The 17726-nt window shown below is 42.9% G+C and overlaps 1 protein-coding gene across 1 annotated transcript in view; it reads right to left on the reverse strand.

Annotated features, from left to right (window-relative positions):
• The window catches only part of RTF2 (replication termination factor 2), a 52552-nt gene extending 39105 nt beyond the window's left edge, over window positions 1-13447 (reverse strand). The window contains exons 1-4 of the mRNA XM_017870345.1: window positions 13275-13447; window positions 8647-8741; window positions 6952-7045; window positions 4621-4760 (exon numbers count right to left, since the gene is read on the reverse strand). Coding sequence (XP_017725834.1) covers window positions 4621-4760; window positions 6952-7045; window positions 8647-8741; window positions 13275-13343 — 398 coding nt within the window. The 5' untranslated portion in view covers window positions 13344-13447. The remainder of the gene's footprint in view (window positions 1-4620; window positions 4761-6951; window positions 7046-8646; window positions 8742-13274) is intronic.
• Between the last annotated feature and the right edge of the window lie 4279 nt (window positions 13448-17726).

Consider the following 17726-nt stretch of genomic DNA (forward strand, 5'->3'; position numbering starts at 1 on the left):
GGACAGAGGGTTTTCCTTTTGGGGTGATAAAAATGTTCTGGAACCAGATAGAGGCGGTGACTGTACAACACTGTGAGTGTGCTAAATGCCACTGAAACATAGACTTTAAAATGGCCAATGTTATGTGACTTTCACCTCAAATACAAACATGTGTGTGTGTATATATACATGTGCGCACGCGTGCACACACACACACAGAAGTGGGACATGGTTAGGTAAATGAGTCTGGTTCCCCAGAATATGTCCTACTTGACCCCAATGGTGGTTTAAAGAGAGCCCTAAATGGTTTAAATTCAGATTATTTGAAGAAGAGTGTAGTATTTTAAAGCAAAAGGTCCTGGGCCCTAAACTGTACTCTCCAAATTCATGAAGCCCCTAGTTGTTCCATTTCAGAACAGGACAGTTAGGTGCCCTGGCAGAGTCTGCCACATGCAACATTCCTTGGCACACTAAGAGGGTGTCCACGTACCCCTGTTAAATAAATGGACACCAATGGGCCAGAATGCTCAAGATTAAATACTGCTGGTTCAATAAAACCGTTTTTACTTATTCGAGATGCTTTGCCCCACCCCTTTCCTGAATGAAAGTATTAAAAAATGCTACCTTTCAATATGTCATGTGTTTGATAGAAGATTCCAGAGGGCAGTCTGGACTACCAGCTATTAAGGATACAGGCATACCTTGTTTCACTGCGCTTTGCAGATACTGTGATTATTTTAGACTAAAGGTTCATGGCAATCCTGCATCCAGCAGATCTGTCAGCATCTTCCCAGCAGCATGTGCTTATGTCATGCCTCTGTGTTACATTTTGGTAATTCTCAAATATTTCAAATGTTTTCATGATTACTACATCTGCTATGGTGATCTGTGCTCAGTGACATTTGAGGTTACTTTTGTAATTGTTTGGGGTGCCAGGAACCACACCCATAAAAGATGGTGAACTCAATTAATAAATGTGTGTGTTCTGACTGCTCCATGAACTGGCCATCCCCCCACCTCTCTCCTTCTCAGTTCTTCCTATACCCTGTGACACAACAATATTGAAATTAGGTCAACTGAGAACCCTACCATGGCTTTTAAGTGTCCAAATAAAAGGAAGAGTTACACGTATCTCACTTTAAATCAAAAGCTAGAAATGATTAAGGTTAGTGAGGAAGGCAGGTACAAGATAGGCCAAAAGCCAGCCTCTTGAACCAAACACTTAGCCAGGCTATGGACACAAAGGAAAAGTTCTTGAAGGAAATTAAAAGTGCCACTCCATAAACACAGGAATGGTAAGAAAGTGAAACAACCATATTGCTGATAGGAAGAAAGTGTTAGTGGCCTGGACAGAAGATCAAACTAGCCACCGTGACAGATCCTTAAGCCAAAGCCTAATCCAGAACAAGGCCCTGACTCTCTTCAATTCTATGAAGGCTGAGAGAGGTGAGGAAGCTGCAGAGGAAAAGCTGGAAACTAGCAGAAATTGGTTCATGAGGTTTAGGGAAAGAAGCCGTCTCTATAACATAAAAGTGCAAGGTGAAGCAGCAAGTGCTGATGGAGAAGCTGCAGCAAGTTCTCCAGAAAATCTAGCTAAGATCATTAAAAAAGATGGGTACATTAGACAACAGATTTTCAGTGTAGATAAAATAGCCTGTATTGAAAGAAGATGCTACGTAGGACTTCTACTGCTAAAAAGGAGAAGTCAATGCCTCGCTCCAAAGCGTAAGGACAGGCCAACTCTCGCTAAGGTCTAACGTGCCTGGTGACTTTCAGTTGAGCCAACGTTCATTTACCGTTTGAAAACCCTAGGGCTCTTAAGAATGATGCTAAGTCTGCTTTGCCTGTGCTCTCGAAATGGAAGAACCAAGCCTGAATGACAGCACATCTGTCTATAACATGGCTTACGGAATATTTTAAGCCCAATGTTGAGACTTACTGCTCAAAAAAAAAAGATCCCTTTCAAAATATCACTGCTCATTGACAATGCACCTAAGTCACATAAGAGCTCTGATGGAGATGTACAAGATTAAAGTTGTTTTCATGGCTGCTAACACAACCACCATTCTGCAGCCCATGGATCAAGGTGGAAATTTGACTTTAAAGTCTTATTATTTAAAAATATATTTCATAAGGCTACAGCTGCCATAGCCTTCCTCTGCCATTCCTCTGATGGATCTGGGCAAAGTAAATTGAAAACCTTCTGGAAAGAATTCACCATTCTAGATGTCATTAAAAACATCTGTATTTGGCCGGCTATGGTGGCTCACGCCTATAATCCCAGCACTTTGGGAGGTTGAGGCAGGCAGATCATCTGAGGTCAGGAGTTTGAGACCAGCCTGGCCAACATGGTGAAACCCCATCTCTACCAAAAATACAAACATTAGCCGGGCGTGGTGGCGGGTGCCTGTAATCTCAGCAACTTGGGACGCTGAGGCAGGAGAACTACTTGAACCCAGCAGGTGGGGGTTGCAGTGAGCCGAGATTGTGCCACTGCACTCCAGACGGGGAAACAGAGCCGGACTCCATCTCAAAAAAAAAAAAAAAAAAAAAAAAAACTGTGATTCATGACAGGAGGGCAGAATATCAACATTAACAGGTGTCTGGAAGAAGCTGGTTCCACCCCATGGATGACTTGGAGGGTTTCAAGACTTTAGTGGAGGAAGTAATGCAAGTGTGGTAGAATAGCAAGAGAGTGAGTTAGAAATGGAGGCTGAAGATGATGGAATTGCTGCACTCTCATGATAAAACCCAAATGGGTGAGGAGTTGCTTCTTATGGATGAGCAAAGAAAGTGGTTTCTTGAGATGGAGTCTGCTCATGGTGAAGATGCTGTGAATATTGTTGACATGATAGATGTAAAATATTACATAAGCTTAACTGATAAAGCAGTTGCAGCGTTTGAGAATTGATTCCAATTTTGAAAGGTCTACTATGGGTGAAATGCTATTAAACAGCATCACATCCTACATACAGAGAAATCTTTCGTGAAAGTCAGAGTCAATCAATGCAGCAAATTCTATTGCTGTCTTACTGTAAGACACTGCTACAGCCACGCTAACCTTCAGCAACCACCACCCTGATCAGTTAGCAGCCATCGACATCAAGGCAACATCGAGGCTCCACCGGCAAAGATGATGACTCACTGAACGTTCAGATGATTGTTAGCATTCTTTAGCAATAATTTTTAATCAAGATAGGTACTTTTTTTTTTGACATAATGCTATTGCACACTTAAAAGATTAGAGTATAAACATCTTTTTTTTTTTTTTTTTTTTTTTGAGACAGGGTCTCGCTCTGTCACCCAGGCTCTGCAGTGGCATGATCATACCTCACTGTAGCCTTGAATTCCTGGGCTCAAGCAATCCTCCTGCCTCAGCCTCCCAAGTAGCGAGTTCTATAGGGGCATGCCACCACGGCTGGCTAACTGAAAAGAAATTTTGTTTTGTAAAGACAGTGCCTCACCTTGTTATCCAGGCTGGTCTCAAACTCCTAGCCTCAAGCAATCCTCCTGTCTTGGCCTCCCAAAGTGCTGGGATTATAGGTGGGAGCCAGTGTGCCCTGCTAAAGATAACTTTTATACGTCCTAAGAAACCAAAATTTTCTGTGCCTTGCTTTACAGTAATATTTGTTTTATTGTGGTGGTCTGGAATAGAACGCACAATATCTCCGAGGTATACCTGTACTTCTCAACAGTGGGGGAAAGGGCTTAACACTTTTGCTTAGTGAGACATCCTATGAAAAAGCACGTACTAACCCACTCAACTCTTCATATTTTTGAAAGAGGAAAATATACAGGTTGCTTACATTTGCTACATAAAATCTCAACCATAAGATTCCTCGTGCTATAGCCAGGGAATCTTACAAATTCAAGGTAAGTTAACATTTTTTTGAGCCTTTGGTTGACTGATTAACCACAGGTTCCATAACTCTGCCTGCTACTGCATAACTTTCAGCATTTGTGACCAAGTGCAGTGGCTCCCATATGTTATCCCAGGGCTTTGGGAGGATCATTCAAGGCCAGGAATTTGAATCCGGCCTGGCCAACACAGGGAGACCCTATCTCTACAAAAATAAAACTTAGTGGCTGGGCGTGGTGGCTTACGCCTACAATCCCAGCACTTGGGGTACTTGGGCAGGAGGATCGCTTGAGGTCAGTTAACTCAAGACCAGCCTGGGCAACAAAGTGAGATCTCATCTCTACTAAAAAAAAAAAAAGGATAAAATAAAACTATAAAACATAATAAAATTAAAATTAGTAACTAGAAGGAAATGGGCTTTGCTTGATGGGAAATATTTGCCCTTTGCTTTCTGTCCCACAGGAAAAGATGATCTAAGAACTAAACTCAGGTTTCATAAGTGTCACATGAGAACTTTTCAGAATCCCACTTCACTTCAGGTTTTGTTTCCCTACCTCAAGAACAGAAGGCCATAGACCAGGCTAGGTCTTGCTGGAAGTCCTGTAGCAATGGCTGATGGAAATGAATGTGCTCATGACCGAGCACCACTTCCTCTAAGGTGCTACCAAACCAAGGACACCAGAAAGAAAGTCACATGATTGCTAAGCTATGGCACCACTGCTACCAAGACCGGCATTATTCCTCCAGCCTCCCACATCATCTGTCCCAGATGCATCACTAACCTGTGTCGGCCATTCATCTCCAGGCCCACAACGGGGCAGATGAAACGTGCCCGCTGGAGGTCATCATGCTTGTCACCTTTAGTATTTCCTTTATCCCCTTCCCAGGCAGGATTATCAGAAAGCTTCAGCTCTGTCACATTCTGGGAAAAACCATTAATATTTTAACAATTCATTTGATAAACAGATCATCCTTTGCCTTAACCACCTAAGTCAACAAATTGTTATTCTAGCCCTTCCCATCAAAATCTCTTCCTCATAGTTACTTTCCTCTGGTCCATAAGAAACACAGATATAATATTAAACTATAAATAGAAAACAGAAAACAAGGCCGGGACATGGTGGCTCATGCCTGTAATCCCAGCACTTTGGGAGGCTGAGGTGGGCAGATCACCTGATGTCGGGAGTTCAAGACCAGCCTGACCAACATGAAGAACCCTTCTCTCTACTAAAAATACAAAATTAGCCAGGCATTGTGGAGCATGCCTGTAATCCCAGCTCCTCAAGAGGCTGAGGCAGGAGAATCACTTAAACCCAGGAGGCAGAAGTGCAGTGAGCCAAGATCGCGCCATTGCACTCGAGCCTGGACAAGAGAGAAACTCCATCTCAAAAAAAAAAAAAGAAAAAAGAAAACAGAAAACAAGATCTTTTCAATTCACTGACTAGCAAGTAAATTAGTTATTTCTACCATACAAATTTTTTTAACTTAAGGAAAAGTACCTTCTCATATAAAAAATTACTCCACTAAGAGAAAGTTTTGCATGGGTTCCACCCAGAACGGGATGCTTTCTCTCCTGAGGCTGCTTCATGTTATCGACCATCTATATTGATATAATTGTTGAAAAAAGCAAAACAAAAATATATATATATATAAATCACTGAATAGACAGTAAAATCTGAGGCCATGGCCTAAAAGCTAAGGCAGAATATTAGCCAGAAAATACTGTCATACTCCAAGACACAGGTATTCAGGTTTTCAAGAATTTCCAACTTTACAAAGAATTTGATACAATAGCTCTACTTTCGCATTCAAGGCACTTCTTCATATTTAATGAGGCCATTTTGACTTCAACACTCTAGAGAGCAGCTGAGTGTCTCAAAAGGCAAATCACCATTCATACATCAGCTTCCTGGCTGAGAACTAGCACGTGTCTCACTGAGTTCTCTGCTCCGAGTATTTGTGGACTATCAATTGACAGTAACGACAATCTTATGTATTAGCACTGTTTCATTTGTATCCTTTTTTTTCTTTACTGTTCTAATTTCTTGGAGATTTTTTCCATTAAAGATTCAACCACATAAAACTGAATATTACATGTATTTTAAGTATAGAACTGTAAGAATTAATTTCAATAACTGCAATTTTTTTCTCATCAGATGAGTAATGTGCTGATGTCACAAGGTTTGAGGGAGGCACATCTTACATATGCAAGTGAAAACCCAATCATAGCACTTACGAACTACTAAAGAATCGTTCATCACATTTTTGATGTAAGACGATTCATACTACCACAGGTTTTTCAGCAATAAATTCTCTTCCACAAGGTAAAAGACCACTAAAATCAGAACAATTTCTACAGCACTATCATTAGCTACATTTCAGAATTACTAATTTGCCTGAAATGAACATATCCTGTAATCAATCCCAAGAATTTGAACAAAAAGCCTAATATAATAATACGAAAGAAAAGGAAGGCAGAACCTATAGCCTTAGATTGGGAGTTAAGGGATCTGGTTCTGGTTTAAGTACTTGACTAGCCATGTGGCCTCAAGTAAGTCATTTACAGTGAGATGAAGGTTTGACTAGCCTCATGGTTCTCAAATTCTTCACTACCTTTCTTTTCTCCCACTGACTACATTTAAAAAGCTGTGTCCTCTCAAGAAAGTTCCTTTATCAAAAAAACTTGTTTTTTCAACTTTTATGGAAGAACTTTAACTGCCAATCAGAACCTCTAATCACCAGATGGTAACCACATGATTTAACAGTGATCCACAAAATTCTCTAATTCTACAAACGTACCTTCCAAACCCAAAATCCAAGTAGGTGAATCTTAATTACAAAAATAATGCCTCCCAACATTAATACAGAACATCAAAAATTTCAAAGCACAGCACACAGGTGAAATCACAACAGATTCATAATGAAGGAAGTACGCACGGTGGAACTCGTGGCTTGAGATTTACGTGACCTCCCAAGATCATATGTGTATTAGATGGCCGGGTGGGAATGGAATCCCAAATTTCTGAGTTCAGTCTTTAGCGTGTATAAATTCTACAGAATAAACCTCAGCCACTTTTCAGACCCTCAGAGCACTTCAGAATCACTAGTGTTACCTTAATGCTTTTAATGTGAGATGCTGCCTTCCCAAGAGCCTTTTCTGCAGATTTGTCCAGGAGAAACTCAATGACGGCATCTTTGTTATAAAGTCTGCAATAGTAAGTATTAGAATATTATGTCAACAAGCAACTTTCAAATAACCAAAGGAGGAAGAATAAACTGATCACAATCCAAGTCATTTACATTTGATAAGAGAAATGCCCTGAATTATTAAAAAGTAAATTTAACCCTGTTTCAACTATTTCCAGAGCATACAAAGAAGGAATTTATTTATTTATTTGAGACAGAGTTTCACTCTTGTCGCCCAGACTGGAGTGCAATAGTGCAATTTCGGCTCACTGCAACTTCCGCCTTCCTAGTTCAAGCAATTCTCCTGCCTCAGCCTCCCAAGTAGCTGGGCTTACAGGCGCCCACCACCATGCCTGGCTGATTTTTGTATTTTTAGTCGATACAGGGTTTCACCATATTGGCCAGGCTGGTCTCAAACTCCTGACCTCAGGTGATTCGCTTACCTCAGCCTCCCAAAGTGCTGGGATTACAGGCATGAGCCAATGCGTCCAGTCAGAAATTAGTTTAAATCCAAGGTGGCAAACTGGCATTCAGAAGGCTGAATGTAACCTGAACAAGGATTTTTTTAATTGGGAAATTTAATGTATAAGTACACATTCCCTATTTTTTTCTTTTTTTTTTTTTTTTAGACGGAGTCTCGCTCTGTTGCCCAGGCTAGAGTGCAGTGGCGCGATCTCGGCTCACTGCAAGCTCCGTCTCCCGGGTTCACGCCATTCTCCTGCCTCAGCCTCCCGAGTAGCTGGGCTTACAGGCGCCCACCACCATGCCTGGCTGATTTTTGTATTTTTAGTCGATACAGGGTTTCACTGTGGTCTCGATCTCCTGACCTTGTGATCCGCCCGCCTCGGCCTCCCAAAGTGCTGGGATTACAGGCATGAGCCACCGCGCCCGGCCCCTATTTTTCTTTAAAAATTAAAACCAGAAGGTGTGGAATCACTAGGCCCATACCATTGAGCTATAAAAACTGGCTGGAACTGAGTGGCAGCTCCTGCTTTGAACAGGACATGGACTCTCTAATATTCTCCATTCCCTGCCATTCTCTCCTGTTCCTCACATGGCTCCTTCATGTGTTTATTTTTGTAACTTACCTTCTATTGGCCCCTGAGTTTGCTTTTTTTTTTTTTTTTTTTTTTTTGAGACAGGGTCTCACTCTTGCACAGGCTGGAGTACAGTAGTGGAATTATAGCTTACTACAGCCTCAACCTCCCAGACTCACAGGCTCCTCCTGCCTCAGCCTCCTGAACAGCTGGGACTACAGGAACATGCCACCATGCCAGGCTAATTTTATTTTTTTGTAGAGGTGTGGTTTCACTATATTGCCCAGACTAGTCTCGAACTCCTGGACTTAAGTGACCCTTCCTCCTCAGCCTCCCAAAGTGGTGGGATTACAGGCGTGAGCCACTGCGCCCAGCCCGGCCCCTGACTTTTCAAACCATGGATTAAATAAACCAAACTGACTAGAAGAGTGCAGAACTATGTTCAGAGACAGGGAACGACAGCCTATGCTTCACAAATCTGCTTGGGATAACTCATGCTTGAGGAAGGGAAAACTGCATTTACACATCAAAATTCTCCTCAAAATCACTTCATAAACTCATCTTCACTAACTGTAAAAACCATACCTGCCAAGTTCACAGGCAACTATTGGTCGTCTTAATATCTCCTGACTTAGAGTACAATAGTTCCATTGGGCTACTAATTCAGCATCTTTGTCGACCTAATAAAAAACAAAAAAATTCAATTAATTTTCATCTCTGAAAGACACATGGTTCACAATTCTACATATAAAAGTATATTCAGTAATACCACACTGTAATGATTTTTCTTTTTTCAATCAAAGATAATGAAAATGACATAGGAAGTTGGGTTTTGTTTTGTTTGTTTGCTTTTGAGACGGGGTCTCACTCTGTTGCCCAGGCTGGAGTGTAGTGGCGCAATCTTCGCTCACTGCAGCTTCCACCTCCCGGACTCAAGCAATCCTCCCACCTCAGCCTCCGGAGTAGCTGGGACTATAGGTGCACACCACCACGCCTGGTTAATTTCCGTATTTTTTGTAGAGACGTGGTTTTGCCATGTTGCTCTCAAACTCCTGGATTCCACTGATCCACCCATCTCAGCCATCCAAAGTGCTGGAATTACAAGCATGAGCAACTGTGCCTGGCTGAAGTCAGGATTTTAAAAGTCACAAGTAATTAATACTACATCAAATAAAGGCCCATCTACATATGACATGTACAAAGAAAAAGAGTTTACATAAAATTATTAAACTATTCATGTAAGCCACATACAAATATTAACATCTGAATCTTCATAATGAATGAGGGAGGCCATACAGAAGAGAAACACAAAGTGTGTTAGATTAATTTCTAACAATGGGAAAGCCCCCTCGGTTGTGGCAGATTTTAAAGACTTAAGAACTAAGAAGACAAACTTTTTTTTTTAAAAAAGTTCAGAACAAAGACTACATAATACTTTATAAAATGTTCAATTTAATAGAAATAAGTGTTTTGGGGCTGATTTACTAAGGGATATATCAAACTTTATCCCTAGTATGAAAATCAGACATAAGACCCTCCCCGGCCCTCGAATGACATTTCCACATACATCATATTCCATGTCCCACTCCTTCCCATTCCTGTTTTCCCTTCACTGTTAGACTGCACCACTCTTTACCAGTCTTCAAATGCCGAACCTGAATAATGTAACAGGACGGCACATTTGGAAGAAAAAGGGAAGAGAAAAGAAAAAAAGACAACGAAAACAATCCCGCTGAATTTATTTTATTAATTTATTTTTTGAGACAGGGTCTTGCTCTGTTGCCCAGGCTGGGCTGCAGTGGCACAATCACAGCTTGCTGCAGCCTCAATTTTCCTGGGCTCAAGCAATCCTCCCCCTTAGCCTCCCAAGTAGCTAGGACCACAAGCAAGCGCCACTATTCCCAGCTAACTTTATTTTATTTTTCTTAAGAGGTCTCCCTGTGTTGCCCAGGCTGTTCTCCAACTGCTAGGCTCAAGAGATCCTCCTGCCTCACTCTCCCAAAGTGCTGAGTTTAGAGGTGTAAGCCGACACACCTGGCCCTCTGAATTTAATTTTTAAAGTAAAAACTGCTTAAGTGCTTACTGTGTGCCAGGCACCATGCTAAGCAGTTTCCATGACTTAACTTTTAATCCTCAGAAAAACCGTATGAGTTAGTATTTTCACTTTTGTAGATGAGGAAAGTGAGGCACCAAGAGGTTAGGTTATATTCAAAAAGCACCTCAGAGAGTTGGGGACAGGGAGAAAAGTGACAAATCACTCCTTATCCAGGCCTTTAAAATTGGTTCCCCCCAAAAGCAGTAAAACATGTCTTTACCAGGGTCTCTCTTCTTTTCTAGGGTTTTCATCTTTTAAGTTTTACATATCTGTACTGGAAAGACAAGTGTTTTGGGTTTTCTTTTTTTTTTTTTGAGACGGAGTCTCGCTCTGTCGCCCAGGCTGGAGTGCAGTGGCGCTATCTCGGCTCACTGTAAGCTCCACCTCCTGGGTTCACGCCAGTCTGGGTTCATGCCATTCTCCTGCCTCAGCCTCCTGAGAAGCTGGGACTACAAGCGCCCGCCACCACGCCCAGCTAATTTTTTGTATTTTTAGTAGAGACAGGGTTTCACTGTGTTAGCCAGGATGGTCTCGATCTCCTGACCTTGTGATCTGCCCACCTCAGCCTCCCAAAGTGCTGGGATTACAGGCGTGAGCCACCACGCCCGGCCAGACAAGTGTTTTTTCTATACTTTCACTCACAACACTCAATACTTCCAGAACACTTCTGACAAAGTGTATGGGATTTCCCCACACCAAGCAACTCTCTGATAGCAGCCACGTGTCTCACAACTAAACTCAACTCTGATACCACCTATTTGGATACGGCCTCAAATCCCAAAGGTTAAGGGCTCAGTCCCATAATACTGTCCCCTACCCCGACTTTAGATGCTAATCACAAATTCAAAAGTTGTCACCTGTGCTTCTGTCTATAAATCAAAGGCTACCACGATCCCTCCTCAGGTTTGATAATCTGCTAGTGTCTCACAGATGTGGGAAAACAGTTCAGTTACCATGGCTGATTTACTACAAATACATTTTAAGGACATAAACAGCAAGATAAAGAAGCACATAGGGTATAGTCTGCAAGGGTCCAAAGTGCAGGGCTGTCCCCATGGAGCTGGGGTGAGTAACTCTCCTGGCATGTGGATGCGGTCGGCAACCTAGAACATCTCCAAACCCTCAACTTCTTTATGGAGACCTCCCCATGTAGGCATGATGGATTATTAACTCCATGCCCAATTCCTCTCCTCTTCCCTAAAGGATGGGGGTGAGGTGGGGTTGAAAGTTCCAAGCTTCTAATCTTGGTTTGGTGTTTCTGGTGACAAGCCCCCATCCAGGAGCCCACCAAGAATTGCCTTATTAGAACAAAAGATGATCCTGTCACCCAGGAAATTACAAGGAATTTAGGTGCTCTGCGTTAAGAACCAGGGCAGATTTCACAATACTGATTTGAAATGTAAGCTCCACCAGGGCTACACTCTGTCTTGTTCACTGCTATATCCCTGGGGCCTACAACAATGTATATATGGTAACCACTTATTAAGCATTTGTTGTGTGAAGAGTGACAACAAAAATCCATCCTGCCTAGGCATTCTGGCTTTTCCGAATCGCTCTTCCTTCTTTTCTACCCTCTCCCGACACCTGTTTCTTGTCAAGCCTTCCGTTAAGCTACTCTTTTTCAGCCCAGGGCACAAGAAAACAAAACTGAGCTCAACACTTCTTTGGTAAAAGCCAAAAAAGCACTCATGAATGATAATTATCCAGCATTAGCCTGTTTAAATGTAGGTATGATCAGAGGATACACTTCATCCTCTTGGGTATTCATTCATTCTCATATTCACACATATTTTTTAGGTGTCTATTATGTGGCAGACACATGGTAGGGGTTACAGACAGGGCACCCAAGGTTCCTGTCTACGTGGGAAAGAGACAATAAACAAATAACACAGTGGTAGGCACTGTAAAGAAGAGAAGAGACAATATTGGAAGTGAGGCACATTTCAGCTACAGTGGACAGATAACATTTGAGTAAAGAACTGAATGAAGTAAAGAAACTCATCATGTGACAGTCTCAGTGAAGAATATTTCAGATGGATGAATTCACACTCCAAGTTGAAGAACAAGAGGACTGTTTAGCTACAACAGTATGAAAGAGGTGTAGAGGGACAGAAGATAAGGTCAGAAACACAGGCTGGGTCTGCTCACAGGGCCCGATGAGATTTTATTCTTAATGTGATGGGCAGTCACTGGAACGCTTCGAATACAATAGTGACATAAAGCGTTTACCTTTTAAAACAAACTCTCCGGCTCCTGAATCAGAATACATGAAGTCTCCACGTGTGCCAGGCACTCCACTAGGTGCTTTACAAATATTTTATCATTAAAAAGTAATTACTAGTGCTAACTTTGAAATCCCAAATAAGTGGACGGGAATCCTAGCTTCACTACCTACCAGCTGTGTGATCTTAGTCACTTTAATATCCCTGGACTCAGTGTTCCTGTCAGTAGCAAAGAAATTATTATAATTTCCTCCATTGCTTGTGAGATTAGGGATTATTCACTCATTTATTTATTCAGAATATTTACTGTGCCAGGAACTATGCTAGTTGCAGAGAAAAAAAGGGGGTAGCCTCTGCTATCAAGAACTTAACATCTAGCGGGGAAGACTGATACAAATCAACCACGAACAGCCGTGTGCAGGGTGATAAGACAGTCTATAAAAGGATGCGGTAAGGGAACAGTTTGGGAAGGCTTCTCTGAGCAAATGAAGTTAGTGTATACAAAACTCAATATACACCAGGTATTTGTATTATTGCTACTGGCCGCAGGTAGGGTTCAAATTCTAGCTCTGCCATTTACTAGCTTTGCAACTTTCTCCTCTTGCGCCTCAACTTCCATGTCTGAAAATGAGGATGACAGTATGTAGCCACAGGGCTACTGTGATAATTACATGCGACATCCCCTGTTAAGATTACTGTCCAGTGAATGGCAATAGTCAGCATTCATTGAATGTCCACTCTTAATACTGTTGTTAATTTTGAGTCCTGTGAATGGAATAAAAGACCGCAGCTAGGTCTGCAATCCCGCTGGCTCCCCCTTCTTACTTCCTCTCCTTTCCTGGGGTCGTCAAATTCCCACCAACCCCGGTCCCCAACAGCCCGCCCACATCACTGACCTTCTCAACCTTCTTCGGCCCCTTCACCAGTTCATGCCTCTTGGGGATTGTTCCCCCGTCGCAACCCATCGCAGGACCGGAGTCAGAGCCAGCAGAAAAATCCTAAAGCTGCCACTTCCCGGATTTCTGGCGCAATCCTCAGCCACTTCCGGCGCACCGCCGTGACGTAAACGCTGGTTGCGACGTAGCGGGGCGGGGCGGCACGCTAGTCCCCACGTAGCGGGGCGGGGCGGGGCGGGGCCGTTGCCAAGTGCCGGTCGTCATGGAGAGCGTCGCTTGGAGGCTGGGCGCGGGCGGGTTTCCTCTTTCCCGTGAGACCCTGGGTTTCTGCTGCACAGTCGGAATCACTCGCCCACGCTCCGGGAGGGTACTCTGCGTGGAAAGATCAAATGACTCCTTCAAGGTCACGTGGCTAGTGAGAGACCCGGGAATGAGTGCTAGCGTTAGTTCTTTCTCACAGCAAAGGACAGAAGGTCAGATACAGAACAGCAGAAACACCAGCCTGTTTAGAAAGACTCAAACCAGTGTTCTTTTCTCATTTGGGGAAGAAAAAACAAAAATAAGCCGGGCGTGGTGGCTCAAGCCTGTAATCCCAGCACTTTGGGAGGCCGAGACGGGCGGATCACGAGGTCAGGAGATCAAGACCATCCTGGCTAACACGGTGAAACCCCGTCTCTACTAAAAAATACAAAAAACTAGCCGGGCGAGGTGGCGGGCGCCTGTAGTCCCAGCTGCTCGGGAGGCTGAGGCGGGAGAATGGCATAAACCCGGGAGACGGAGCTTGCAGTGAGCTGAGATCCGGCCACTGCACTCTAGCCTGGGTGACAGAGCGAGACTCCATTCCCCCCAAAAAAAGAAAAAACAAAAATAGCGGCTCTAAGACATGACCGCGCGTGCACTGAGAGATTTGTAGGCATTCTTTCACTTTGGACTCACAACAACGTTAGAAGTTAGATGGTATGATACCTCCTGTTTTACAAATGAAAACCCCAAGTTGTCTTCATTCAGGGTCCCACGGCTGGTGAGTAGAAGGAGCAGAAGATGAGGGGCTGTCTCCCATGAGGTCCATCTGACTTAACTGCTTCTCCAAATGCTGCTGATAAAACCCAGCAGTACAGGCTGTGCTGGTGTCCTAGCTCAGGCAGCTGGAATTTTTCTCTTCCTCATTGGTTTCCTCTTTTCGAATATTAGTCTCTAGGCTACTCTGTGCCTCAGACTATACACAGCTAGAACTGTTGAGAGGGTTGTGATCACTGGTAGCAGATATGTGTTGAGAGCTGGCTGCCACGCCAGGTGCTGTGTTCAGCACTTTACTGGACTTAAACCATTTATTCTCCCAGCTCTGCTGGGAAGCAGATGTCATCATTGTCTGCTGCTTCTTCCAGTGCCTTGTTGAATGAACTAATAAAGGTTATTCCCTTACAAGCATCTTTGGAGACAACTTTGTCCTAGCCAAGCCATGGATTTTTGAGGAAGCAGAGGAATGAAATGATAAAAAAGAAAATCATTACCCTTTAGCAAAACCAGTATTTCTTAACCTTTTGGGAGTCATTGGACCTGTTTGAGAATTTGATGAAAACTTTGTACTAAGTCTCCAGAAAAGTATGGATTAGCACATATGACATTTCACATAGCGTGTACATGTTTGTATTTTACTCACAGCCTTCTGAATCTCAGGCTAAGAACCAGTATTTTAAATGCTGTTATAGTAAGTCCTTATAGTAGGTCTCAAATATTTCAGACTTCTTTTTTTTGTTTGTTGCTGTTGTTGTTGTTTTTGAGGTGGAGTCTCGCTCTGTTGCCCATGCTAGACTACAGTGGTACAATCTCAGCTCACTGCAACCTCCACCTCCCATGTTCAAGTGATTCTCCTGCCTCAGCCTCCTGAGTAGCTGCAATTACAGGCATGTGCCACCATGCGTGGCTAATTTTTTGTATTTTTAATAAAGACGGGGTTTCACCACATTGTTCAGGCTGGTCTAGAACTCCTGACCTCATGATCTGCCCGCCTTAGCCTCCCAAAGTGCTGGGATTACAGGCGTGCACCACCACACCCAGATAATTTTTTGTATTTTTAGTAGAGTCGGGATTTCACCATGTTGGTCAGGCTGGTCTCGAACTGCTGACCTCGTGATCCACCCGCCTCGGCCTCCCAAAGTGCTGGGATTACAGGCATGAGCCACCGCGCCCGGCCTGTTTCAGACTTCTGAGCCATGGCAAGTTTGATTTCCTGATAGCTCTGCTCATGTGCTCTTCCGTAGCTGCACTTAGCATAACTCATTTTAAGAGTTGGCATTAAACATTTTTTAAACTATATGCTATGGTTTGAGTGTGTCCCCCAAATTTCATGTGTCGGACATTTAATCCCAGTGCAACAGTGTTGGGAGCTGGGGCCTGATAAGAGGTGATTAGGTCCCGAGGGCTCAGCTCTCATGCCTGGATACGTGTTGTTATCTTGGGAGCGGGTTAGTGATGAGACAGTGGACTTGTAACATTGAGTTCGACCCTCTCTTGCTCTCTTGTCCTTCCACCTTCCACCATGGGACTGTGCAGCACAAAAGCCCTTGCCAGATGCAGGCCCCTTGACCTTGGAGTTCCCAGCCTCCTAGAACTGCAAGAAATAAATCTGTTCTTATTCTGTTAATGCAGCACAAAATGGACTAAGACAGTAGATATGAAAAATGTTTGAAGGACTTTACAACCATCCTTTAAGGTCATACACAGGAAGGAGTCCCAAAGACAGTTAAAACAAAGTAGAAAACTGAGGCAAGTCCTGAGATAATTGAAGATAAAAATTACTTTTAATTTGCAGTTTTAGGGAAATATTCAAAATATTCTGGCAATATACAAAGCTTTGAATGAACTGGCCCCTGGCCACCGCTCCCAGCTAATGTTGGCCACTGTTCCTTTCCTTACTAGGTTCCAGCCACACTGGCCACCCTCCTCTCCTACCTCTGTGCACATGTCTTGCTGATCCTTCTCCAGGGACGTGCTTTCTCTTCATGTGTCCCTAGCTGGCCCCCTCAAGGGATGCAGCCCTCTGCTCCTGGGACCCCTCCTTGGAGCCATCTTCCCTGACCTCTCCATCCAAAATAGCACTGCTCTCTCATCACACTACCCCCATCTTGCTTTATTTTCTTGTTTGCATTTGTCACGCAAATATCATGTTATAAATATAAATTTGGACATCTTATTCACCATGGAGTTTTTTGCATTGATTTTTATTTCTTAAAAATAATTGCATCAAAATATTATTTATTTTGATACACAGTGTTTTGGGCACTGCCTTATATTTTGCATTCCAGAAGAGCTCCTCTCCACCTCCTGCCTGGTTTTTTTAATCTCCCTCGACTGGAAAGAAAGCGCCATGCTCCAGAGCCTTTGTTCTGTTTCCTGCAGCATCTCTTGTCATCAGCAAAGGCCTGAACAAGTAGGAGCTGCTCAATGACTATTTGAGAAATGAATGAATGAAAGGAAAAGGGCATTAGCAAGCAGCTTTGATTCACCTCCTTATAAGTGCACACACAAATGGGCAACTTCCAGAGAACTGGGGTGCATACATAGGGAAAATAACATTTTAAAAAAGATGTTTATAAAAAACATAGTTGCCACGAAACCACAAACACAACTCCCCACCACTTGTCAAACTGGAGGATCTCTAACATGGGCTCTTCACCACTTCCAGCCTCCTGATGAAATTTGACTTAGTTGAGGTCAAGTTGCTACCACCACACCACCCACCATTTCCTCTTCCTTCCTTGGGAGGAAACCATACAGAATTCTGGGCATTAAGCAAAATACTCAGCAAAAGTTACCAAAACCTAAAAAAATTGTGTTTAATTTTATTTGAAAGTTTTTTTCAGAGGTAATCATCTTATTAATGAGTGGAAATTCGCCCTGGAATCTCTGTTTCAAAAAAAGGAAGGAAACACATTTAGCTCACGGCAGCATTTTTCATTATTTTACACCCAGTCGTTTTGTATTTTGTTGACAAAGGTCTTCAATCTGGATTCATCTCAGAAAAAAAAAAGGACTTTTTGTTACTTATTAGAACACAATGAAAGCCTCACCTATGAACGACTAAGTTAAAGAATATAAAGCATTAGGACAATGCTTTAGTAGCAGTGTAGTAATAATTTAATAAATATATGCCACTGTTATTAAGCATAAGACATAATTTTATCCACTGCAATAAAAATTTATTGTTTGCCTCCTCACAATAATCCCTCCTCTTTTTAATTTTCTGTTTTTTGAAATGAAGTTGTACTCTGTCATCCAGATTGGAGTGTAGTGGTGTAATCATGGCTCACTGCAGCCTCGAATTCCTGAGCTCAAGAGATCCTCCCACTGTAGCCTCCCAAGTAGCTGAGACTACAGGTGTGTACTATCAGGCTCAACTAATTTTTTTGCGTTTTTTTGTAGAGACAGCATCTTGCTTTGTTGCCCAGGCTG

Source organism: Rhinopithecus bieti, unplaced genomic scaffold (genome assembly GCF_001698545.2).
Source record: "Rhinopithecus bieti isolate Rb0 unplaced genomic scaffold, ASM169854v2 scaffold_5179, whole genome shotgun sequence".
NCBI classification, from domain to species: Eukaryota; Metazoa; Chordata; class Mammalia; order Primates; family Cercopithecidae; genus Rhinopithecus; species Rhinopithecus bieti.